The following is a 27356-nucleotide window of genomic DNA, read 5'->3' as shown; positions in this document are numbered from 1 at the left end:
AATGTGTGTGCAATATGCGACTTTGGGCGTGAGTTCCTGGTGATCAGATGGCCTAAAACAGACAACCCTGTGTGCATGAGGCCTTACTTTTAAATTGTGTTTTTCTGTCACAAATCATGGGAAAGGACCCTTTGTGCTTTGGCCCTGTGTTCATACAAAAGAAAGATGTATAATAGGATAAAAAAAGGTAGTCAGTTGCAATATTTTTTAAAATTAATGACACCTGATTATATGTTTGAAGTAAACCCAGCCTTGCTCAGTGCCAAAACAAGGTCATCCAGTGCCCAGGGGGAGGATGCCCCACTGCGCCCCCCCCTTCCGTTAGGGTTAGGGTCAGGGCACCCTCATCCCTGCAAAACCATTGTGCCCAGGGCAGCCAACCCTACTGCCCACCTCTTGTCCCGGGCTTACTTCATTTCTCCTCACCTACCTTTACACTTTAATAAATTAAATGAATCAAGCAGCAGTCTGTTCCCTTGTCTCCTAAAACCTTGCTATTGTACACTTTATCCTATGTCATCTTTTTACAGATTTAGGCCTATGCATCTGGAATCCCCCAGCTACTACCATTTTGCATATTGTCTCTTTGTGTATATATTTATGGTGCACTGTATTCAAAGTCAGGTTTAAACTTCATAGAATATGGAGTCTTGTGTTATGAGTCAACCTCGTTATTTTATGTCAGCTAGACATTGCTTGAAAAAAATAATAATTTCCAGCCATATCACTTCAGCATTAAACACAGTATTGCAATACATGGAGGTTTCTGTCTGTTTCCCCGTATTTTCATATGTCACAACATAATTCCTTTTCAGACAGTCTGCCCTGCTGTTAGTTATCTCCGTGTTGCATCTGTTTTTTCCTCTTTATTAAATCTTACTGTGTAATACGTGATTTGTATGTTGATAAAAGGCATGACGGTGCAGTTATTACAGCAGTGATGTGAGGTTGGTTCTAAGCAGGGATGTATACTTTGGCACACACGTTTCATTCACAAATCACAGTCTACTATCTGTTTAGCAGAAAGGCAGCCAAAGGCATAAAGATGTTTTGTACTGTAATCTTTGGCAAGTGCGTTTTTTAATCATCCCTTAATGTTTTCTCTTAGATGTAATTGGCAGTAGTGTGCATAAGGGTTCCCTTTATACAATCATGTATCAGAGTATCTGAATGAAGCAATCCACTTGTTTATTCCCAGCGCACGCTTTCATGCATGATACTCCTAGGCAGGGCCGTCTTTAAGGCAGGGCAAAAGGGGCAGCTGCCCTGGGCCCTGTCTTTGTTGTGGGGCCCAAAGCAGCTGCCTTATACTTGCCAACTATCCCAGTTTAAATTCCCTTGTCCCATACTAATGCTGCCCAGCTCTGCCCTATTGTTGTGTACAGATGACTCACCTGCAGACCCTGTGTTTACATGTAAATAACTGGCATTCATATGTAAATAGCGGTGGCATTACTAAGTAAATAGCTGCGGCTGGCAGCATTGATATGTAAATAAAGTTGGCATTCATATGTGTTGTGTATCGTGCTCCCCTGCAGTGAGGAGATGATGTGCTGTAACCTCTAGCAACCAATCAGTGAGCAGTATTACTGTACAATAATATCTAGAAACCAATTAACAAGCAGAAATCATTTGCTGTAACCTCTAGCAACCAGTCATTTAGCAGTAATAATATTCTGTAACCACTGGCAACCAATCGCAATTGCTGCCTGATCTGATACAGTAAACTGAATTTAAGCTATTTATTGTAGGTCTCAGAGCAGGTGGAGAGTGAAATTGTATGGGGGGGGGGCCCAAGAAAATGTTTGCCCAGGGTCAAATCACTATTAAAGACGGCCCTGCCCCTAGGTTTATGATGGCTATCAAAAACATGTCTCTTACAAAAAACGTAAGGCAGGTCACACAGGACTCATTTGATTTTTCTAAACCAGGGAGTTGAAAAAAAAAGAGTCGATTCCCCCATCCGCACATTAGAGGTGAATGGGAGAATCCTCCCACTAAGCTATGGATAATAAGGATTGTAGGAAGGTTCACCACTGGCAGAATACAATGATCAGTGTTGCCGACTATAGCCAATGGAACAAATCAGTGGGTAGCACTGTACGTGCGGAGAGGAGAGCGGAGGATATGACCGCAAACAGTATGTGCAAAGAGGAGTGTGGAGAGTATGACAGCATATGCAGGGAGCAGTGTGGAGGGTATAATGGCAGACAATGTGTACAGAGACGTGTGGGAGGTTTGACAGCAGGCAGCATGTGTGGAGAGAAGTGTGGAACGGGGGGGGGGGGGGGGCAGAATGTTATTAATCTGTACAAAATATGATCTACCAGATACTCTTGTGCATCTAACCCACTAAATGTAAAACATAGCTTATTTTCTCAATAAATATTAACATTTTATTCTTTATAATTAGGCAGTATCCAGTGTTTGCAGGAGAAGAGTACACAGTGTATGGAAGGGGAAGTATGTGTGGAGAGGAGTGCGGAGCGTGTGATAGTGGGCAGTATGTGCAGAGGGGATGCACTGAGAGTATTATAGTGGGTTGTATGTGTTGAGAGGAGTGTGGAGGGTATGACAGCAGGCATGTAAAGTGGGTTAGAATTAGCCAGTTGGGTGCTGTCCCTAAAGGGAGGGTAGGAGTTAATCCTTTCCTGGGTCTTTGGTCTTTTGGCAGTTTTTTAGCCTATTACTCACCACTTGTTTTTTTGTTTGTTTTTTTCTTTCAACCCCAGCTGGTTGAATGAAAAAAAACTTCCGGCTCAAGTCAGAGCCACTGTACTAACTATATTATGTTAGTACATCAATCTCCCCTGCTGAGTTATTGTGTTCTGACAGAGGGATGGTCATTGGCTGAGAGTGCAAATCAGTAGCCCGTTTGCACACCGTTTTCGGTCATGGGCCTTCGACAAAAGCTGGCATAACATGCAATACACACGGGCCAAATGTTGGTCAGTTTCTATTGAACCGGCCAATGCTGGCTGAAATTTGGCCCCCGTGTGTACTAGGCTTTACTCTGGGTTGTGCCCACTGATCCTGTGTTATAAAGGCAGAGCCCGTAATAGGCCCAAGAGGGAGTCCCTAGCAGAGAGCTTATATTATTTAAATGTAACTGTGCTTACCCAGTCGGTTTAGGCCTAGCACCGCCCTCACTAGTGCACACTAGCAGTATAGCTCTGGCATTGTTAAATACAACCATACTGCTGCCCACTATCGTATTTTTGGATGGAATTACTACTGTTTATGCCTCCTGGTTAGCTATCCTTTATACTGAATTGTGTTATAATAATTGTTAACTCACTTGTATTTGCTTGGTTATCAACTCAATTGATTCATAATACATTAAAATTTCCTTTACTAACTGGTTCAGTTTCTACTTTTGGTATAGCACTATTGGTGGGGAATAGGAATTATATGCTTACAGTGTTGGCTGTGCTGTTTTTTTTGTTTATAACAAGGCCCCTTGCACACAATAGACCCGATTGGATCCGCCTGTCCATTTTTCAGGCAAATCCGAGCGGGCCACCCATCGACTTGTATGAGCGGGTTGATTTCAGGGGAGATGTGTCCGCTGACACCGCCTGCAATCCGATCCGACAAGATCTGCTGAAAACCGATGGATGCCGATACTTTTGCCATCCATCCAGAGAATCAGATTGGATGGGATCGGATGAAAACAGACATGCTGTCCATTTTCATCCGATCTTCCCATAGAGATCAGCAGGGCTCTGACAGGTCCCACCCTGCACAGTGAGCGGAGACGGAGCTGTCATCCGCCTGCTCATTGGGGATCAAAGGATCGATCTGCCGCTGAGCTAGTGGAGTCCACTGAGCGGATCCGTCTCGCGTGAAAGGGGCCTAAAACTTTCCTCGTTGTTGTTTTCATTTCATAATATTTCTGCCTAATTATTTTACCTCCACCACCAAAAGTGCTCTAAACAAAAAAGTGTTCAACGCTAAACCTTTAATATTTTTTGACAATAAAAGTCTTATTTTACATTTATTGGCAAGAATATGATGTGCATCATAAGGTGCAGCCAAGCTTTTTTGTGCATTCCTGCATGTTGCGTTTTAGGGCAGCCCATTAATTTCAATGGGCTTCCCTATGCATGTAAAATGCACAAAAACGTGCAGGCACAATTTTTTAAATCGTATTGCACCAAGTAGCATGGTGCTGCAGTATTATGCATTTTGGTGGGCATGAATGTGTGCATTTGCTAGATGCATAGAGGTGCCCTTAAGAATCAGTGGTACCTGCAAACATCTGCAAAAGTCAAAAAGTTTTTGTGTGGTGTAGGAAAGTACGTGTTCCTGCACTGCACATGGTGTGAACAAGCCCTTAAAGAACAAGGCAGATATAATGTAAAAGGATATGGAGTTGATTTACTAGAGACAAATAGACTGTGCACTTTGTAATGTGCACTTACACTCCAGAGCCTAATAAATGAGCCAAGGTTCTGCTGACTTCCATCATTATGTGCAAGCAAAAATGCTGTTTTTTTGAAAATTTTCCTTGCATGGGATTGGGTATTGTTTGCTAAGCTCTGGAGGGCAAACTGCACAGTCTATTTGCCTTTAGTAAATTAACCCCATGTCTTACCAGTTGGATTGGTCTTGTTTGACAGCTGGTTAGCTTGACATTTGTTGGACTTAAGCCTAGTATCCCGATCGCCTCTTTTCCATGACCTCACCCCTCCAAACCCTTAACAAATGACTTGACTAGGTTTTGGAGTAAATGGCCTTGCCGGCCTTTTTATTAACAAAATATAAAGTTAAATACTTAACATTTTTAAAGTTAACCATAAACTTCAATACACATATAATGGGTCATGGATGGGGGAAACAACAAACCACTGGTCACTGCGAACAACTTCCTTGAACTTTAAACTTTAGGCCTCCAGTCTGAAACCCCTGACTCTGAGGAGGTACCAAACCATCGCAGTGAACTACTCTTTTGTAACCCTTCCAGGTTAACCTCTCGTAACCTGAAAGTACCATAAAACAACCCCCATCCCATGGATGGGTAACACATGTTCCATACATGTACCTCACTCTTCTCCTCTTCCAGCTACCCAAAAACTGCCATGTCATGTTGCCATGTTCCTTACCCCCTTTTAACCTCCACTCAGGGTGGGTGGGTGGGAACCGCTTCCTCCTCCGCTCTGTGACTGACGTCACTTCCCCCTTCTCTCCTCTTTCCCCGTCCTGAGCGCCACACAGCCCCCAGCTCCTCCCCCTTTCTTAAGGTGCCAACACCAACCCCTCTTCAGGCAGTGACTGTGCAGTCTAGCACTGTCATGCCATCCCTGCACCCATTTCCTTTGGGATTAGCTCCGGGACTCTCTGTATATCCCAATGCAGGTCATCCAGAATTCAGCAGTACACCCTGCAGAGATATTATCAGTTGGCTATTTTGCATCATGGGGGGGTCAATTTAAAGAAGTCACATATGCGGTCAGATAGACATTTTACTAACAACTTCCTTTTTGGTTAGTCTTACCGCTACTTTGCTGTTACAGGAAACTACCACTGTTTCCACTGTTATGGAATCAGCCCTGATATATCCTGACATGTCCTGATTATCGTTAATTACTGCAGATGAAATATTTTGCTGTATATGTACATCCTCCAGATACTGTAAAACTGAAGAAGATAAATTGTGATCCTTTAATCGAATTGGATTAATGACTGATCCACGGGGAAAATTTCAGACCATATAATACAGATGAGCCTTGAAAAGGATGGAACATTCCTTTTCTAATATTACATGGCATAGTAATGTCATTGTAATCCCCACTTCCTCAGCTACCTTTAAATAAACTATAGTGTACAAATAGCAGAGACATGCCAGCAAACAGGAAAACACAACAGTTGTTTTATCATAATGGTAGCCTGCTTTTTAGGTAGACATTTCCGAAATAGCTTACTCTAAAAGGATTAAAATAGGACGTAGATGTGTACTGCCTGCAGCATTAATGTCTGCCGGACTGAAGTACGTGAAAATTGTTTGCCCTTAATAAATGAATCAGCCTACAATGGCCAACTTTGAGGCTTGCATACTATGAACGTATGTACTTCTTTCCACCCACTCTCTAATGTTTTTATTTCTTGTAGAAATCAGATGATAGCCTTTCTGAATGCAGCACTGTGGATCTGAGGAAGTCCCGGGAATTTATTGAACAGCAGCCTGACTCTTCTGAAGAGTGCATGGAACCAGAGGAATGCTTTACAGAAGGTATAGTGAACACACTTATTTTTTTCCATAAAAGATTGCAACAAAGCGATATTAAAAAAACATATTTGTATGGATAATATGAATTATAAGTAATTGTTGTGGTGGTCTATATAAAATTTATATTTTATATAGGGAGGAGCATCACAGTATTCGAAAATTGCAAGGATACCTAGCTCCCACATTGTATTTCATTTTCTTTTTAAAAACACAAATTGAATATTTTGCAGCTTACCAATACTTGGGTGGTGATGTGCTGGCTGCATTTGTTTTCTTTTTTAAGCTTTTTTCCCTTATGTTCACCTGGTGTTCCAGCCAGTAACATGCTTCCTGTTTTGAAGTGATATTAAAATCTTTTTTTTTTTTTGGTTTAAAAATAACAAACATGTCATATTTACATGCTCTGTTCAGTGGATTTCCGCAGAGCAGCCCAGATCCTACTCTTATTGGGTCCCTCGCCGGCACTCCTGGTCCCTCCCCTCTGGAGGAGAAGCGGTTTAACCCTAAACTACGCAGGAGGTTCTTCACTGTCAGGGCTATAAGGATGTAAAACTCTCTCCCACAATTGGTAGTGGCTGCGGGGAGTATGGGTAATTTAAAAGACTCTTGGATGTACATCGTAAAAAACACAACATAAAGGGGAATGGGAAATTATTATAGACACTGACACACACGTACACCTACACCCGTTGAACTGAATGGACTATTGTCTTTTTTCAGCCTTACCTACTATGTAACTATGTAACTCCCTCCTGCTGGGTGTCCCCACAGCAAGCAGCTTGCTATGGGGGCCCCGGAGCCAGGTTGCTGCTCTCTGTGTATATTGAGATGCCGAGCTGTGGCTTAGCCCCAACCCTTTCTCTCCTCATTGGCTCACTGACTTTGATTGACAGCAGCGAGAGCCAATGCCGGTTGGCTCGTGCAGCCATTTCTTTGAACACTGCAGTGCTACAGGGGTGGACTGACATATCGGGAACTGTAGGGCCCCATGACAGGCTCTGAAACACTAGCACTAGAAGCGGCTGCAATAGGACCTCTCACAGTGTGCTGTACCCCACTGGCCCCTCCACCCCAGGTTCTTGTACATGACACCATCCAGAATGGACGAGAAGAGCGGAGGGACCAGCAGAGAGCAGTGTGCCATGAGAGGTCCTATTGCAGGCAGCGGGTGAGGCTGTGTACTATCGCCATCACTGGGGAAGGGGGAGCAGAGACAGCCCGTACAGATGTAGGGGGCTCAGGCCCCAACAGGATCGCAGGAGGCCCCGTGATACTCTCCTTTCCCCTCCACGCTGTCCCCCTCTGTCCTCCACCCCCACACTGTCCCCCTCTGTCCTCCACCTCCCACTGTGTCCTCCACCCCCCATGTTGTCCCCCTCTGTCCTTCTCCCTCCCACTGTGTCCTTCACCAGCCACACTATCCGCTTCTGTCCTCCACCCCCCACGGAGGCCTCCACCCCCCACTGTGTCCCCCTGTGTCCTCCACTGCCCACGGTGTCCCCCTGTGTCCTCCACCCCCCATGGTGTCCCACTGTGTCCTCCACCCCTCACGGTGTCCTCCACCCCCCATAGTGTCCCTCTGTGTCCTCCACCCCCACGGAGTCCTCCACCCCCCACTGTGTCCCCCTGTGTCCTCCACCGCCCACGGTGTCCCCCTGTGTCCTCCACCCCCCATGGTGTCCCACTGTGTCCTCCACCCCTCATGGTGTCCTCCACCCCCCCATAGTGTCCCCCTGTGTCCTCCACCCCCCACGGTGTCCTCCACCCCCACTGCATCTCACTATGTCCTGCACCCCCCACGGTGTCCCCCTGTATCCTCCACCCCCACTGTGTCCCCCCCCCACGGTGTCCCCCTGAGTCCTCCACCCCCACTGTGCCCCCCTGTATCCTCCTACCCCACAGCGTCCTCCACCCCTCCACAGTGTGTCTCCCTGTGTCCTCCACCCCCCACGCTGTCCCTCTGTGTGTCCCCCTGTGTCCTCCACCCCCCCTCCCCCAAAAGTATATATACTTTTTTTGTGTGTGTTTGCAAAATTAAAGTGGGCCAGTCTGGATGAAGACCAGGGCCAAATTTTTGTCCCAGTCCAGCCCTGATCGCATTCTAGCACATTATGAAATACTCATCTTGAAATGAAGCCCTCCAGTGCTGTAAAGTCACCGTTGAGAGGGCTGACATTTTCCACCTGCCTTTCTTCCGGGGTTCGCAAGCTCCAGCTATCTGATTGGCCAGAGTCACGATGATGTCACTCCCTCATGTGCACACAGGAGCCCTGGTTCCAGCACAAAGTTCTGAAGTTCTGGCAAGGTATGTCGGACCTTCAGAGTTCATGCCCTAGTGATGTCACTGGCTGCATCCAGGGTGAATATCTCCTAAACGGTGCACGTTTTAGGAAATGTTCATTTTACCTACAGATGAGCCTTATAATAGGCTTATCTGTAGGTAAAAAGGATCAAGTGGGGTTTACAACCACTTTAAGGTGTGCAAAGTCTAGTTTTGGAAAGCAACCTCAGCACGAGGGACCCATTCTCTCTGTGTGGAAGCAGCAACCTCTCTACAGATGTCTGACATGCTCCCCGCCGAGTCTTGAGTTCACCAGTCAGCACGGGGAATGAGTTTTGCTGATTCCTACACTATAGGTCTGACTCAGCAAGGGGATATTGGAACTTTTCAGAGAGACCACTGCTTCCACACACAGCAGAGCAAGAGTTTTCCACTACAGCATACTGGCAGGGGAGAGGCCTTTCCACTCAGGATGTGGAATTTGACTGCTTTCAAAAAAGAATGAATTTTAAAGCTGGCCATACACTGATTTGTTTTCACTGATGATTTTTTTAAATTCAACCTATGGGCTGATCTTTAAAAAATCGAATTCTTTCATCCACGCTATACAGTGTGGATGAACAAATAGTCTGCTGCAGATATTGTGTAAATTGTATGATTGACTTACGTTGAATGGAGCGGGGCCAGCTGGGTTGCCCACAAATTTTTGGACAGTTCCTGCTGAAACAGATGCAATTCACACAATGTACAGCCAGCTTTAGACCTTGCAGAACTTTTGTTTTGAATCAACTAAAATGTATTTAGATTTTAACCTAAGGTTCAGTTGGTTTTCAAAGGAGAGATGTATCAAAAGGAATTGTAGACTATCATTGCTAATCTCCTTCTAAAACTGCAAGCTCTCTGGTTGTCACTGGCTTATCTAAAGGCTCCTTTTAAAAAAAAACAAAACCAAAAAAAACAAACATGTCATACTTACTCCTCTGTGTAGTTGGTTTTACACAGAGTGACCCCAATCATCCTCTTCTGGGGTCCCTCATACTGATAGCAGAGGAAGGAAGCAGCGCACAGAAATGACACTTAGTGCTCTTAATTGAGATGAGTACACACTATAAAGAGATGAGCTTTGTTCATATTTAATGTCTGAGGTTTACAACCACTTAAAATATTTTTTGAATCACTGAACCAGTCTTAACTTCTGATCTGCATATTGTTAGTGACACAGAGTCACAAACTAAAAAGTAATGAAGCCAATACAGCCAGGCAGCTAGTATTTTTAGAAGGACAGGTCAGCTTTGCCAGCACGCATACTTCTCTCAGCACAGATTTTATTTAAGAAAGTAGATTTACTGGAGTTTTGAGCGCTCTTTGCTGTATCCAGGTCAGATTTCAAGTAGGTGAGAGACAGTAAAGTTACAGGACTAATTATGTGACAAGAAAAAGAATTGCAATCCTACTTATCGATAGCAAAATAACAAGCAAAACGATGTGTAAAAAAAAAAAAAAAGGTATAGGGCTAGTAATGTACTGTCTGCCCTGCCATCTACTGTTCAAAGACTAGAAAATGTTAAATGCTGACTTGTTTTTGTACAATTTGTACAAAGTGGTGTTATTTTGTCCTGTGTATATGTCAGTAGCCTAGGCAACTGCTCTCAGTTGTTTCTGAATCATTTCTTTGCATTGCAGCCTCTGTTTATGTGGACTGCCTATATACTGTGCATCCCAAAACTTGACACATCTCAAAAAAACCTCCTTATTTCAAAGTACAGGAACATTTGAGTCAAACCATGCATGGTCATACACTGTTATTAAAATAAATAAATAAATACAAGGTATAAGAACTGTTTTTGCTGCCCTTTGCGACTATTTAATTCCACTTGTCCTGAATGACCCTGCACATTTATACCTGGTTGGATGTTGGAGAGACAACGCATACCTTTTAACACAGAGCTAAGCAGATGTTTGAAGGTGTCAGACAGATGAGCACACAAAAATGTAATGTGTGCCATCACTTTCATGTGTCTCTACATCAGTGTTTCTCAGGTTCAGTCCTCAAGGCGCCCCAACAGGTCATGTTTTCAGGATTTCCTTCAAATGAAACAGCTGTGGTAATTATTAAGGCAGTGAAAATTATCAAACCACCTGTGCAAAATAATGGAAAGCCTGAAAACATGACCTTTTGGGGCGCCTTGAGGACCGGACTTGAGAAACCTGCTCTACATATCTGAAATATCAGACAACTGGTGCAACACCACAATGACCCATTTCTGGTCTTCAAGACCCTTCACTTTTACTGTTTAGACAAGTACCAAATATAATGCCATGTACTTGTTTGTGATTTTACTAGATGAGCCTACTTGTTAACACAAAAGCCAACCCGCTCAATATATAAAGCATGCAGTCAAGATCATGGGGCTCATTGGTTTCTCACCCAAGCACTAAAATAGAGTGACTTTGACTGTCCAATGGTTGTCATTGCAATACTTGGTGGTTGCAACATCTCAGAAACTGCTAACCTTGGGATTTGCCACACTACAGTCTGTCAATTTTAGACAAATTGATGCAAAAATCAAAATTAATTAGTGAAAACCAGTTCTGTGGGGGGAAATGCCTTAGTAATGGGAGGGGCTTGCAGAAAAGGGCTACAAATATACCAGCTGACAGGGGGTCTTCAACTGCTCATAAACCACTCTTTAATACAACAACTGTACAAGGTGCCACTCAGACAACTGTTGTTGCACCAGTTGTCTGATATTTCAAATAACAATCTGAGGCTGCAGTGGGTATGGGATCACCAAAGTAGGAGATAAGGGGTCACTAGTGAAATTAAGTGAAAGAATAGAGGACGACCAATTTGACAGTGGGGGCAAGGTAAATTGGGTGCTTACTATTGGAGGATATCAAGAGGAGGAAGAAGACTGTAAGGGTCCTTATGCCTAAAAATGATTGATGATAAAGGTTGTTAGCCAAAACAAATGGAGGATTATAATAGGGCAAACATAATATATATGATATATTTTAGTGCATGTTTACACAAGGGAGAAATGTTGTGTGTGTATATGTATATATATATATATATATATATATATATATATATATATATATATATATAGAGAGAGAGCAGGGATATGCAATTAGCGGACCTCCAGCTGTTGCAGAACTACAAGTCCCATGAGGCATAGCAAGACTGACAGCCACAAGCATGACACCCAGAGGCAGAGGCATGATGGGACTTGTAATTTTGCAACAGCTGGAGGTCCGCTAATTGCATATCCCTGATATAGAGATATATATAAATAAGAGTACATATTTATACAATAAAGAATGGGGTGTGAGATTAGAAATTAATTGGTGTTAATCTAGACCTAGATATTTAAAGTTAAGGGTTAATTTCTAGTTCCTCATTCAGCCCACCCGGTGCAAGGGTATCTAATCGGTATATCCAGTAGGATTCTCTTGAGTCTGTAGGTAGAAGTCGCTATTGGATTCAAAGTAGTTATGCGTCAAGCAGAACTTCGTGGCTTCCAAGGTGAATTGGGCTTGACTGTTTTTTTTTTTTTTTGAAAGCCTGTGGCGTGCAAAACACACTCCAAAAAACTTCACCCGGTGCATAAAAAATGTGCACACACATAAAGAGTGACACAAAAAAGTGCAATGGGTACACAAGTCCTCTAAAATCAGAGGACCTTATCCTGAATCCCCCGGGGCGTTAGGCTCCTGACAGGGACAAGGACACTTAAAACTTGGTCTTCCTGGCCGAAACCAGTCAGACCCCGTTCTTTGGAAGGTCTGCCGAAACAGACCCACCCAAATACTAGGTGAGGCTCCCCCGAAGTAAGACCCCAACCCTAAGGTAGAGGGTGAACTAAGCCAGAAGGCCATGTCCACCCCCTCACCAGACTTTCAGGACAGGCCCTAGAACCTGTGACCCTACTCATCACAGCAAACGTGAAAAGTGACAAAACAAGACGTGACAAAACACACACTGAAAATAAATTGAAAAGTGGGGAAGGGATAGTGGAGAGGAGAGTGAAAAGGTGGTCGTTGTGTGAAACAACGACCAGGCCCTCCGGCCAGGAATAAAAAATTCCTCTGGTCCCAGCCAAAAGGCCCGGCCCAAGAGGCAGGTGCTAAAAAAGCGTGTTATGGTGCAGTGACCTTGGTGCCCAAAATCAAAGTGACCCTCACTCACAGTGATTCTTAGGCACCCCCGGACTGCCACTCCAGGGGCACATACTCCATAGGCTTTCAAGACCGCCCTGACCCAAGGTCCAGACCACAGCAGCCCCCACCCCGGACAGGAAGGCATGGAGATCAGGAAGCTTGGTGAGAGCCCTTTACCATCAGGCTCCACCGTCGCTCCCGTCACTCCTTCCTAATTACATTTGGGAAGTACTAACCGCTCCTCCCCCCCTGCATAGGGAGCAGCCGGTTTTCCCTCCCGAAAAACTGCCCGGAGCTAGAACTACCCCAATCCAGACCAGAAGGCCAGGTACCCGACCCTCTGGATCAGACCAGGCAGCACCCATCCTCACCAGGAGCATCCTTCCAGACGGCTCAGACTCGACCATGCATCGGCCCCCAGTTTACTGTCGGGCGGCACGACGTGGCCCCTACCGAAACCGTCCTTCCGGATGCAAATTACACCATCAGAGAGCGCCGCCCAAACCCTCTCGAATAGGGATGGAACCGCACCTCCTTTGGCAACTGATAAGAACAGATACTACACTTGATCTTAGCCAAAAGGATTGGGCTTGACTGGTGTTCCGCATAGGGTCGTCATTAAGGAATTGTAGTACAGCTCTCAAGCCAACCTCATGTGGTATAGAGGTATACAGTGAGACTACATCTAGGGAGAGACATATGTAAGATGGTTCCCAGGTGTAATTTTTGAGAGTATGTAAAAGACGTATGCTGTCTTTGATGTATGAATGTAAATTTTGAGCTAATGGATGTAGGAAAGTATCGATATATATGTAGAAATAGCTTGTGATGCTCTCCATGGCAGCTACTATAGGTCTACCAGGTGGGTTTGTGAGGTCTTTTTAAATTTTGGGAAAGTAGTAAAAGTAAGGACTGTGGTAGAATTAATGTTTAAGCAAAGCTTTTTCAGATTTATCTATGATTCCATCTGTGGAGACCCTATCTATTATTTCATGTGCTTCTATGATAAAGGTTGGGAGGGGATCTTTGGATAATTTGGCATAAGTGTTAGTGTCAGAAAGTAATTATAATGATTATTTAAGATAGTCAGACTTGTTTTAAACTACTAGGCTACCACCTTTATCTGCCGTTTTGATGTTTAACATGGAGTTTTTGGGAAAGTCATTAAGGGCAGTGCGTTCAGAGGGAGAAAGGTTGGGCGATGTGGAAGGGGTGTGGGGATTGTGTTGGCACATCTGCATAGACAACCTGGTAGAAGGTTTGGATGAATGGTCCTTTGGCAAAGGTAGGATTAAAGACAGAATTGGGGCGAACAGTGGTATGTTGCATGGGTGAGTGGGTGAATGGGGGAGTTGGGTATATGTTGAGTTAGAAGATCAACATATTGTTCTTCATCTTTAGTGTATAATTGTTCTAGAAGAGATTGGGATGAATGGTCTGAAATGGTGGAATCCAATGTACCATCCTGGACTGGATCTGACTGCAGGATGGCCTCTGAGTTGTTGTCTTGTTTAAGAGCCTTCATGGTGAAGCAGCGTTTGACCTTGAGATTTCTGGTGAATATATTTAGATCTATAAAAAGTTGAAATGGGTATGGGGCTACTAAAGAAGCAAAAGTAAGGCCTCTGCTGAGTAAGGAAATTTCAGAGGAGGAGAAGCAATGGTCTGAAAGATTAAAAATCAACATAGTCTCCGAACTTTTCTTTGGGTGTCTGTTTCTTCCCCCTCTTCTGCCTCGTCTGTGAGTTTTCTTTTCATGATTGGGACAACTCTGTGTGAGACAATGCAGGTGTAGGGATAGGTGAGTGGACCTCCTTACCTATGTGGGCTGCAGTATTGGGTAAAGAAGGAGGAATCTTAGGAGACTGAGTGGATGGGAGTTCTGTAGGGATAGGGTCTGGAGAATAGGTGTTGAAAACCTGGGTACCAATGGGGCATGTGGTTGTTGCCACTGTGGAGGTTCCATGTGGAACCGGAACCTTGAGGTGTTTGATGATGAGTTGCACCTGGTACGTGAGTTGGGTCTTTGATGTTTAGGCTGAAATTTAGAACGATTGTAGGGGTGGAGTAAAATGGGAGGATTAGTGGAATGGGACCTGTGTGGGGGTATGGTGAGTCTTCTGTAGTCTGTGCTCAACTGTATCTGACTGGGGGTGGGGGGGGGATTTCTCTTCAAGCAATATGTGTGATTGGTGTTGTAGTCATCTAGGTCTCTGCAAATTTTACTTAATTTTACCTCAATGAAATTATATTCCTCACATTTAGTGTTCAGTTTGAATTTATAATACCGAGCGGTGGGTAGATGCAGAGCATTTTTAATAAGGGCACCAAGTGAGGTCTGTATTTTGGACAGTAGATGTGAGTATTTAATTTCTCTTTTTTTGGATGATGATTTCAATCTATTTTTTGGTACAGTGAGGGCGACAGGAAGGTACAGGTTTTGATGTTTCGCAGGCCCCTAGGGCTGATTTTGTGTTGTAAGTACTTGTGTAGAAAGAATTTGTCCCACTATTGCTGCATTGTATAAATCCTCTATTTTGTGAAATTGTGCACAGAGGTGTTTGTAGACTGAACAAGGTACCGAGTGAGAGAAAGAGAAGAAATCAGTTGGGAACAGGGTATATATAATTCATCTAAGATCCCGAATCTGACTGGTTCGATGTTGGAGTAGTTGACGATAAATTTGAGGATTAGTGTGAGAATAGGTAGAAGGATGGAAGGTAAAGATAAGGGAGGCTGAGCATCCACAGTAGTGATTTAGTGAAATAAATATAAGGATAAACAATAGGGATGGCTGTACACGTTAAAGGAAACAAATGTGTATCTGAATATATATACACTAGTGGGACGAGAATATGTGAGGGAAATAGAATAAAATAAATAAATTAATTAAGTCACTAAAATAAAAATAAATGATAAATAAACCGATTAAAAAATTATCACCATGACCTGATGCACAAGGATAAAAATAAAAATAATACTGATTGAGTGCACATGATCAAATGTACTTTCTGATGCTATTGTTTAGACCAGGGCTCTGCAGTTCTCTGCGTGCTTTAACTTACCTGGGTTATTGGTTTTGCCCTACATCATTTGAAGCATTTCTGTATCAGCACCTTGTGCTCCTGAGGAAGCGAATTATGTGAAACATGTTAATCCTCTTGTTAAGGGCTGGTGGAACCTCCTATTATTCATACTAAGTGGACATACGTTCTGTAACTAGATGGAGATTTGTACTAGGCCAGCTTTTTTCAACTGGGATGCCTTCCAGTTTCTTCAGGGGTGCCTTGGAAAAATGCCTAAAGTCAGTGGTGGATGAAGCCTGCCTTTTAGTTACACAAAGCCACGTTTTCATTGTGTACCAATACAAATTTCTAGACACCTATGTCATAACAACCAATGATGTCATTGGTTGATAAGGAGGGCATCAGGCCCCTGGTACAGCATCCTTGTTTGTCCCTTCCTTGCCCCTTTCCTTCATCACTGGGTGCCATAAATAAGATGTGACCAGAACTGCGTGACTGTGACATAGTGAACTAAATGTAAGTAAGTGAAAAATGTAAGTAATTTATTAATATAAAAGCATACAAATATAAACGCACCACCAATACCAAACAGTGTAAACAACCAAACAGTGACAACAAACTAACCAGCATATACAGCAAAAGGGGATACCAGAATCGTAGTCTTAGCCAGGCCAGGGTCATCAACAGGAGATCAGCAGATGGGGGGCAAGGAGTAAGACAGACAGGGACAATGAGGAAGGGATCTGGCTGCAGGGCAAGGATCCAGGGATACAGGAACAGACAGGAACAGGTACAAATAAGTTCAGGATACAGGAATCAGGTATCCGGTTCAGGGATCAAGGATCATGTTCAGAATCCGGTTTCAGGTCAACAGGATACATGTCAGGGCTCAAGGACAATACCAAGGCAAGGATGTATGAGGCTTGCAGGGTATTTATACCATTTCCTGTAATCAGGCTCAGGTGATGCCTGACTACAGGAGGTTATATCGTCTCCATACTGCCAGGATCCACCTGCTGGTGGACGCCAGTACTGCAGCCCAAATATCACATAACACCAGCAGGGGAAAGCTCTCCTGACAGTTCCAAACTGCCAGGAGACACCTGCTGGTGGATCTCAGCACTGCATGCCAAATGTCAGATAGTATTACCAGCGGATGGAACCTTTCCTGACACTGGGGTCATATTAGCCAAGTAAGGGAGGGAAAATGAGGGAGAAGAGAAACGTTAGAATACTAGTCAGTACCTGTGTTTGCTGTAGGAGAATAAATCACCTCTAATGTTGGGTGTCCTATGTTTGTGAATGTTGGTATGTAAAACTATTTGTTTAGTTTCTAACATTTTAGAATTGGATGCCTCGACATTGTGCATATTTTTAAAGAGTGCCATGACTGAAAAAATATTGAGCAACACTGTACTAGGCCACCACCTTTAATGATTTAGAGTGCAAAATGCTACAATGTTTTTAAACTCCTTTTTGTGCATCAATAAGGCTTTGTAATTTTATTTTACTTTCGTTGTGCCTATAAAGTCCATAAACTGCTGTTCAAATGTGTTAGTTTCATATATCTGGTTTGATCAATCTTGGTTTCCTCTGTGACGTGTTGATTTTAGGGTCAGAGTGGGGCATACGTCAGATAATTGCATGGGCCCAGCCCATCATGTGTTACTGTTTCAAGCTGGCGGTGGTGGTTTAATAGTGTAGGCAGTGTTTTCTAACTTCTAACTTTCAAACTTACTGTAGGTCCATACTTTCTCCTTGCTACTATGATAACAAAAAAAAATTCCCTAATTTTTTACTTCCCTATCAACTTTTGACATGAGGTCTGCTTTAATGCCAACTGAGAAATATGTGTATGTTGCAGCAGACCTGAGTACTCCTGCTGACCGTATGCATCCCTTTATGACCAGTTCTAGCATATTGTAACATGTCATGAAGTAGACACAGGGCCGGCACTACCACTAGGCAAACTAGGCAGCCGCCTGGGGCGCAGCCCCAGACACTGACTTGCCTACTCTCCACTGGGAGAAGGGGGCACCTGGAGCTTTTCAGTGCCTCGTGTTCTACCCTGCAGTTTGACCAGTGGTGTAGCGTGGGGGGAGGGGGGATGCTGTCCCGAGGGTGGGCCTTCTAGCATGGGGCAAATAGCCCCTAGTTGTCCTTAAAAGTCAGGTTTTATGGCAGCAGCATCAGCAGCGTCCTTGGGGTGCGGACAGCCAGGCATCCATCCAGCATACCCCGTGCCTCCTGAGCATGGATTCCTCCAACGTCCTTTACGCAGACTGGCATCATGGAAGCCATGGTACCATCCTCATACACAGACCTGGCCTGCAGATCTGCAGACAGAGATTGGGACAATGGTACAGAGGAGGGACAGGGTTAGGGGTCTCTCTCATCTCTCCCCTCACTCCCCTCTTTCTCTATTTAAGCTCACACTCTCTTTCAGCCCTCCCTCTCAGCCCCCCTATTCAACCCCCCTCTCTTAACCCCCTCTCTCTCAGCCACCCTCTCTCAGCCCCCTCTCTCAATTCTCTCTCTCTCTCTCAACCCCCTCAGCCCTTGCCCTCTCAGCCCCCTCTCTCAATCCCCTCTCTCTCTCAACCCCCAGCCCTTGCTCTCTCAGCCCCTCCCCCTCTCTCAATCAGTCCTACCTCTATCTCAGCCCCCCTCAGTCACTCTCTCTCAGCCCCCTCTCTCATCCAATCTCTCTCTCTCATTTCCCCTCTCACGTTAGCCCCTTCCTCTCACTCCCACTGTCTCTGTCATCTCCCCTGTCTGTAGCCCCCCTTTCTCACCCCCACTGTCTTTCTCATCCCCCCTTCCTCTCAACCCCTCTCATTCTAGCCCCCCTCTCTCACCCCCACTTTCTATCTCATCCCTCTTCTCTCTCTCTCATCCCCCTTCTCTGTCTAGCCCCCTTATCTCACCCCCGCTGTTTCTCCCAGTCCCCTCTCAACCCCCCTCTCTTTCAGCCCTCCTCTCCCCTATCTGAGACCCCCTAATTGAGCCCGCCTCTCTGCCTTAGCCCCACTATTTCTCTCACCCCAATGTTTCTCTCATCCCCTCTCTATCCCTCAGCCCCCCACTCTTTCTTACCCCCGTCTTTCTCAACCCCCTGTTGATGGGTGGAGTGGATGGGTGGAGTCAGGGCGGAGCCAATGGGGGTGGTAAAATGAGGTTTCACCTAGGGCAGTGATGGTGAACCTTGGAACCCCAGATGTTTTGGAACTACATTTCCCATGATGCTCACCTACACCGCAGAGTGCATGGGCATCATGGGAAATGTAGTTCCAAAACATCTGGGGTGCCAAGGTTCGCCATCACTGACCTAGGGTGTCAAAAATCCTTGCACCAACCCTGAGACATCCTGTCAAGCAGTTTTTAGGAAGATGGCAGTTACTTTAATTTAAAGACCGATGTGTAGGATGTAGCACATTTGCTGTGCCATTTTTTGTAAGGGGAAGTTCACAGCATCAGTGAGTTTAAAATCCCTAAAGAACATTTCTTGCATCTTTTTAAACCTATACTACCCGTTCTGAAGGAAAAAAATTGGTCTTTCCTGATCTTAGATAAGTGTACCTTCTAAAGTGGTCACTTGTTTGTGTGAAATATAAGTAGGGTGTGGTTTTTCATTCTCCTTGTCAGCAATGTTTTTGCCATACTGGTATATTAGGCTGGTTGGACTGTGCTCAAGAATACAATCTATCAGTCACTCTATCATGGTTTGAGCACTCACCCTACACAAACCAGCTTGACCATGGGAGTGAACCTTGCCCTGGTATGGTTAACTGCAAGTGTAAGTACACCCTTAGGGTACACATATGCAATAGGTACTTTCTCAATAGTTTTTTTTTTTTTTTTTTACAATGACATAAGTTGCTGAATCCTTCATATTTATCCCATGAAACATTTGCTAGTAAATAAAAGTATCTTTACTAGATCCTGCTGGCATGAGATCAGCAATTGAATGGCAGGGAGCCAATGCTTTAACCTGTAAATAGACCTTTCATAAGTTCACAGGCTGTGAATCAGCAATCATCAGCAAGCAATAATCAAAAAAAATCTAGGTGTTGAATCAGTGATTATTAGTGTGGATGTTGGTAACAACACAGCAAAGTGTAGATGCCTGATTAGCAGGGGCAACCTTTTGTGTAAAGTCAAGGGACACTAAAATAAATACTGCTGAAGAATAAAGTGTTTATCTGTTCCATCTTTAACAAAGGGCTAATCATTCCTTTTGTTGAAATACATGAGAAATCTGCTTATAGCTGGTCAGTGTTAAAGGGTAATTCCAGTTTGTTAACCAGGCCATTTTTTGCGATACAGCACTGCGACGTGTTAACTGACAATTGCACGACGCTGTACCCAAACAAACGTTAGTTTTTTCCCACAAATAGAGTTTTCTTTTGGTGGTAGTTGATCACCTCTGCGTTTTTTCTTTTTTGCGCTATAAACAAAAGAAGCGCAACAATTTTGAAAATACAATATTTTTTTACTTTTTGCTATAATAAATATCCCAAATTTTAAAAAGAAAAAAAATGTTTTCCCTCAGTTTAGGCCAATATATATTCTTCTACATATTTTTGGTAAAAAAAAATAACAATAAGCGTATATTGAGTGGTTTGTGCAAAAGTTATAGCTAGTTTTTATCATTATTATTTTTTTTTATTAGTAATGGCTGCGATCAGTGATTTTTGATCAGGACTGTGATATTGTGGCGGACAAATCGGACACTTTTTTCGGACCATTGCCATTTATACAGCAATCAGAGCTAAACATAGCCACTGATTACTGTATAAATGTCACTGGCAGGGAAGGGGTTAACACTAGGGGCTATCAAGGGGATAAGTGTGTGTTCCCTAGGTGTGTTCTAACTCTGAGGGGATTAGACCAACTGGGAGAGAAGACAGATTGTTGTTCCTACCTGGTTTTAAAACACAATCTGTTTTTCCTCCCCTGACAGGACAGGGATTTGTGTGTTTACACACACAAATCCCCGTTCCTGCTCTTGTGCCTGCAATCGCGGGTGGCTGGCGCGGATCACGCCCACAGGCCACGCGCATCGAGTCTTCGATCTCGCGCTCCTCCTATGGCTCTTAAAGCAGCCACAGTATATATACGGTGATTCGCGTAGCAGAGCCATTCTGCTGCCATATATAAATACAGGAGCCAGTCGGGAAGCAGTTAAGGAAGCCAGGGACATAGCTTCCAACTGTCCCTGATCTCGAGGGACCGTCCCTGATTTAGAACAAAGTCCCTCTATCCCTCTTTCCTTCTCATTTGTCCCTTATTTTGGTCTGATCTATATAGCTGTATACAAAATAGACTAATTATCATTCAAAAAGTATTTCCCAGGGCTAGACCTTTCATTCAGTTTCTAAATTTGTAAATTTCAATAGCCAGTATAAAGGAAGAATAATATAGTAGTGGTATAGTATAGTATAGTATAGTATAGTATAGTGGCAGTAAAAAAAGAGAACTTGTGGGTTTAACTAATCATTTTTTTGTCTAATTCTCCTTTAAGGGGGCGTTGTGTGCATGGGGGGGTCCCTATGCCTACATACTTTTGCTAATAAATGTCCCTTGTTCCCATATCAAAAACTTGGGAGGTATGCAGGGGTCAGAACAGTATTCTTGGTCTGGGGATGTGACTCGCATTCAGAGGCAAGCAGTGCCTTCGATTTCACACTGCAGTCGTACAACTATGAGGCTTTAGACACAGGAGTGTCTAGGTACACTTATACACACCTACCAGGAAGTGTACTGTTTGATTTCAGGAGGAATTCAAGGCAAAAGCATTTTTTGGGTACTACTTAAGGACAATATATGATACGATATATAATTCCAAATGTTCCGTATAACATAGCAGATCTTCACTTTTTCACTTCCTGTCTACTTTTTCTATGCTCTTTGAAGACAATAAGCGAACATTATTCATCTCAAGTGGCCATTTACTATTGTATTGCTGGTTCAGACTATAGGATGCTATGTTCTGAGATGGACAATCTTGTTTTGGAGAACGAATACAAAAATCTGAAAATAAGCTCCAAATTTTAGTGTATGGTCTCACGAGTTGTTATTTCGGCAAAAGAGAACCTTGTACTATTGTGTTTGAAATAACAACTGCTAATAATAGTTCCTGTAACAATTTGATAGCTTATAATTGGTTTCTAAATCTCTCTAGCACTGGTGTTGTTACTGCAACAAAACACCATGGTGATGATTTCAAGAATTTAGCCACTGTGAAAAAAGAAAACATCAAAAATTTGAGTATATATCTGAAAATAAGTTCTTGAAAAAAATGATAGGTCTCCCTGCCTCTTTCAGACCTTAGCTATTGCCTTTACACATTCTATATAGTTCAAAATAACAAGAACTCAAGAATATAATGTTTCTGAAAGCAAACAATGACTATGTTGCCTTTTGAAGTTACAACAACATAGACTAACACATGCACTTAGATTTAGGGTCCTTTCACACTGAGCGGATCAGTAATGATCCGCCTCGTGGATATCCGCTTGCTCAGCGGGGATCGCTCCGTCGATCCCCACTGAGCAGGAAGAGGACAGGTCCGTCTCTGCACACTGCGCAGGGACGGACCTGTCAGAGCGCCGCTCTCCCCTATGGGAGATCGGATGACGCTGGACCGCAGTAGGTCCTCCATCACACTTTTTCAGTTCGGAGCGGGTCGGATGTCAGCGGACATGTCACCGCTGACATCCGACGTTCCATAGACCTCTATGGCGCATCCGTTCAGGTCCGCCTGAAAAACAGACAAGCGGACCTGAATGGATCGGTAGTGTGAAAGAGCCCTAAGACCCTGTGAAGAGAGCACCAAGGCCCAACCTAGAGCAAGCTGCTCTATGCATAATCTTTACAGCCCTGGTACCATGTGATCTCTATGACCAATCACAACAATGACATATCAGTTGCACACAATAAACTGTCATTCCGAGTTATTCATTGTGTACTATTGAGATCCCTGTGATTGATCACAGTGATCACATAGTACAGGGTCCATCACAGTGGACCTGTACTATGTTATAGTTGTGACCAGTCACAGCCTTCACAATTGTACACAATGGTGCATGAATGGATGCCATCCATAACATGATTGTTCATTGTTGTAATAAGCAATCATAGTGTAAAAAAAACTCCTAATCACCTTCACAGAAACCACTGTGTTACTATGGTGACACTGTCCTGCTCTGGTCACAGTAAAGAAAAAAAAGTAAAAAAAAAGATTAAATTTTTTTTTTACATACTGTCACCATTAAGGCTGCATTCATACTACAGCGTTTTGAATCACGGGCAGATTTTCCCACAATTTGACAGCATTGATGTGTGAATGACAAAACGCAGAACTCGCATTTGAGATGCTATTCATTTGAATGACACCTCAAATCGTGGTGCGGGTCTGCCGCAATTGTTGCGTGCTGCAATCGTGGCAACCCACATCACGGGATTCATGTCGCCCCAAAGTAGTTCCTAAACTATTTTTGTGTAACATGCATCCCACAATGCGGGTTGCCATGGTTACAGCACATTTTATTGTGTGACAATTGCGGCAGACCCACTCCGCGTTTTAAGGTGTCATTCAAATGACTGGCATCTCAAATGCGAGTTCCGTGTTTTGTCATTCACACATCAGCACTGTCAAATCAAACTGCTTTAGTGTGAATGCAGCTTTAGTGTTCCGGTCATATGGTGATGCTGTACTGCTCTGTGACAGCATGTAAAATTGTGGAAAAAAAACAAAACAAATGTTCTTTCATTTCTTAATTTTCCAAAAAATTGTGACAAAAATTACAACTTCAAAAAACTCACCATGCCTCTTACTAAATAGCTTGTACTGCAAAAGACTTGAGACTGGGGTGGAGGTTCACCTTCCAGCAGGACAACAACCCTAAACATACAGCCAGAGCTTTAAAGGAATGGTGTAGATCAGGGATCTCCAAACTACAGCCCTCCAGCTGTTGCCGAACTACACTTCCCATGAGGCATTGTAAAACTCGGACATTCACAGACATGACTAGGCATGATGGTAATTTGTAGTTCCAGAACAACTGGAGTGCCTTAGTTTGAAGACCCCTGGTTTAGATCAAAGCTTATTTATGTGTTAGAATAGCCTAGTCAAAGTCCAGACTTAAACCTCAAATTGTTGTTCAAAGACCCTCTCCATCCAATCTGACAAAGCTTGAGTTATTGTACAAAGAAGAATGGGCAAGAATGTCACTCTCTCTAGATGTGCAAAGCTGGTAGAGACATCCCCAAAAAGACTTGTAGCTGTAATTGGAGAGAAAGGTGGTTCTACAAAGTATTGACTCAGAGTGGCTGAATACAAATGCTCGCCACACTTTATTACATATTTATTTGTAAAAAAAAAAAAAAGAAAAACATTTATCATTTTCCTTTCACTTTTATGTTTTTGGTTATAACATGACAAAATGTGGAAAATTTCAAGAGGTACGAATACTTTTTCAAGGCACGGTACACAGCAATAAAAAGATCGAAGGCGGGTATGTTTACTATGCTTCCATCTGTGAATGAGCAGGAACCCTCTATTCCTATTCATTAATCTGTGCTGCAGTGGTTGCAAAGAAAATGACTGATAAATCTATGTCCTTAGTCACTTTCGTTCGGGGAGGAGGGTGGGCTGAATGGGGCCCTGTGATTTAAAACAGCAGCCCTGCAGGTAGACATCTTAGATTTGATGGATCTGATAGGCATCAGCAAATGTGGGGTAGTTAATTGCTCAAGCTTTTCATAAAACTAGAAGAACACATTATAACAAAATAATTATCACGTGTTTGCCACAGTCACAGCTATATAGGTAAACGGTTTACAGTAAGTACCACTGTATGATGACCTTGTACTGACATTTCCCAGTTCTTTAACAATTTACCCTCCCCTTTACACACAAAAAGCATCAGGGTCATTACAAATTAGGTTGATAGCGGTTTGGCGCCACACTTCCATTTTAGTTTGTGTAGTAATAAGATAATTTGGTGCAGTTTAAACTCCAGTAATGGAAATACATGCCTCATAGACTAATGCAATTTTCCTCCACTTGCTCAATGATATTTGATGCATGACTTGAAAAGCTCTTAAGGGAGAAAACACTTCAATTTGGTATTAAAGAAAAGCCAAACACAGTCCTCCCCTGGCCTTAAGGTAATCCTGATAGAACATTTACTTAGCAGTTTTACCTGTTGCAGTCATGCTATTTTCTCTGGAATATTGGACAAGAGACATTTGATGAAGAGAAAATTGAACAATAAGTTGCTTTGTAATAAGATGAAAAGGCATTTCATTAAAGCTGAACTCCAGCCTTCCTTTTAGTCTTGTACAGTTGTACAGGCTTCTGTCCTGTATTGATATTGCTTACTCTGATTTCACTATAGGCTGTGAGCTTCTCACAGTGTGCAATAAAAGCACAGCAAGTCATGTAGAGCCCAACTCATTTCCTGACTGTAGAATAACCCAGCATCATCTAACCCTTGGATCGGAAGCGGACAGGTAGATCAAGATCAGGGCTGGGTGCTAATGCTTCCCCCCCAGGGTCTGCTGGCATTACTCTCCCTTAATTAGCAGAGAGGAGTCAGAGGCAAAACCATGCTGGATAAAGAGCGAGACCAGGAGCTGCTTTAGTTAACTTTGCAAGTTAACTAGCAGGTGATTGGTTGCTAGGCGGTCCTAGTTAACTAAAGCAGCTCTCGGTCCCGCCCTCTATTCAGCACTGTGTTGCCTCTGTGATGTACAAGCGCTGTAAGGTAGGATAAAGCTACCTACAGCTGTGTGTTGGGAGCGATAGGGGAAACAGCTATAGAGGGGCAGAGGACACTACTAGGGGGAGGGGGGGTGAGGAAGCCAAGGATAGAGATAGTGCTATACGGGGGGCAGAGGAGGGGACACTACTGTGGGGTACAGGGGACATACAGATGGGGATGGGGGGCAGAGGACACTACTGGGGGGGGGTTTGGTGCAGAGGACACTGCTATGGGGGGCAGAGGACACTACTGGGGGGAAGCAGAGGATAGTGCTATACGGGGGGTAAAGGAGAGGATACTGCTGTGGAGGAGGGGGCATTGCAGAGGAAACTGCTTGGGGGGGCAGTACAGACGGGGCAGAGGACACAACTGGGGGGTATGGTGCAGAGGATGCTGCTACAGGGAGGGGGCAGAGTACACTACTGTGGAGGAGGGGGGTGGCAGAGGACACTGCTTTGGGGTGGCAGAGGGCACTACAGAGGGGGAGGGGGGCAGGCAAAGGAAACTACTGTAGAGGGGTTGCAGAGGACACTGCTATGAAGAAGGGGCACTTTAGAGGGGGCAAAGGACACTACTGTGGGGAGGGGGGCAGAGGACATTGCTATGGGGTGGCAGAGGGCAATACGGAGGGGGAGCTGGCAAAGGAAACGACTGTAGTGGTGTTGCAGAGGACACTGCTATGGAAAGGTGGCACTACTGGGGGGGGGGGGGCAGAGGACACTATTGTGGGGGGGGGGGGGGGAGGCGCGGGTGCAGAGGACACTAATATTGGGGAAGTCAGAAGACACTACTGTGTGTAGGGGGTCAGAGGACACTAACATTTGTGTGTGTGTGTGTGGAGGGGGGGGGGGGGGGCAGAGGACGCTGCAGTAGGGCATAGTATATTACTGGGGGAGTGGTTTGAAGCGGGGCAGAAGACACTACAGTGACACACTATGGGGTTGATTTAATAAAGGCAAATACATTGTGCACTTTGCCCTCTTCAAGAGCAGTTGCTCCAGAGCTTAGTAAATGAGCTGCTGTCTTCATTTCACCCAATCATGAGGAAGAAAAAATGCTTTTTTATTTATTTGCTTGCACATGATTGGGTATTCTTTGTAAAGTGAAGCCTTACCTCATTTACTATACTTTGGCGCAACTGCACCTACAGAGTACAACTGTACTTTGCAAAGTGCCATTAATAAATCATCCCATTTGTGCTTCTATTGGAGCCTTTTTTTTAAAGGGCACTTTGATTTCCTACATGTTGTCAAGGTAGATCTCAACCTCTGAAAGGTTGCCTACCCCTGACCTATTTATGTCAGGTTGAGGGGTGGTCCTTACGACAGGAAGTGATGGGAAATCTCTCTAATAGCAACACAAACCAAAAAAAAAAAAATGCTGTTTTTTAAACGAAGTAGGAGACTGCTAGAAACTCTGTCAGGTTTTTATTGTTTTCCGTTTCCCCTCTTGCAGATTTTCCCCCATTTTCTGTCCACAGAACACGAAGCAAGGGGGAAATCTCTCCTACAATGCCTTGGATAACCGTAAAACCTGACAGCAGCTCTAACCTCCAAAAAAAGTTTTTGTTATAGATACATTATATATAGATTATAGATTATAAACCTAATCCTGAAAATGTAATGTTGTTTCATATGGTGCATTATAATGTCTACCCGAATGGACTCTTTTCATTGCCCCAGAAAACATATCAAGACCAAATGTCAGCATTACCTGCAGTTTTGATGTGTTAATAACATGAGAAAGCCTTTATCGAAATCCTTACTCCATAAAGCACTAGGCAGTTCAGTACAAAGCCTTATGATTGTGCAATAATTATAATGTACTAAATCATTTGAGGAGTATTTGAAGCATTTGGTATTTATTCCTGACAAGAAAATCCAAATGTT

General features: G+C 43.8%; 1 protein-coding gene across 14 annotated transcripts in view; it reads left to right on the top strand.

Moving 5' to 3' along the window:
* The window catches only part of LOC143996244 (sodium channel protein type 5 subunit alpha-like), a 553882-nt gene that overhangs the window by 410309 nt on the left and 116217 nt on the right, over window positions 1-27356 (top strand). For all 14 annotated transcript variants that reach the window (XM_077491204.1, XM_077491202.1, XM_077491195.1 and 11 more), the window contains one exon: window positions 6112-6232. In XM_077491204.1, the coding sequence (XP_077347330.1) occupies window positions 6112-6232 (121 nt within the window). The remainder of the gene's footprint in view (window positions 1-6111; window positions 6233-27356) is intronic.

Source organism: Lithobates pipiens, unplaced genomic scaffold (assembly GCF_037356315.1).
Source record: "Lithobates pipiens isolate NorthernLeopardFrog02 unplaced genomic scaffold, aLitPip1_a1.2 Scaffold_19, whole genome shotgun sequence".
Lineage (NCBI taxonomy): Eukaryota > Metazoa > Chordata > Amphibia > Anura > Ranidae > Lithobates > Lithobates pipiens.
The sequence above is the reverse complement of the archived record's forward strand: the minus strand, read 5'-3'. Positions and strand labels throughout refer to the sequence as shown.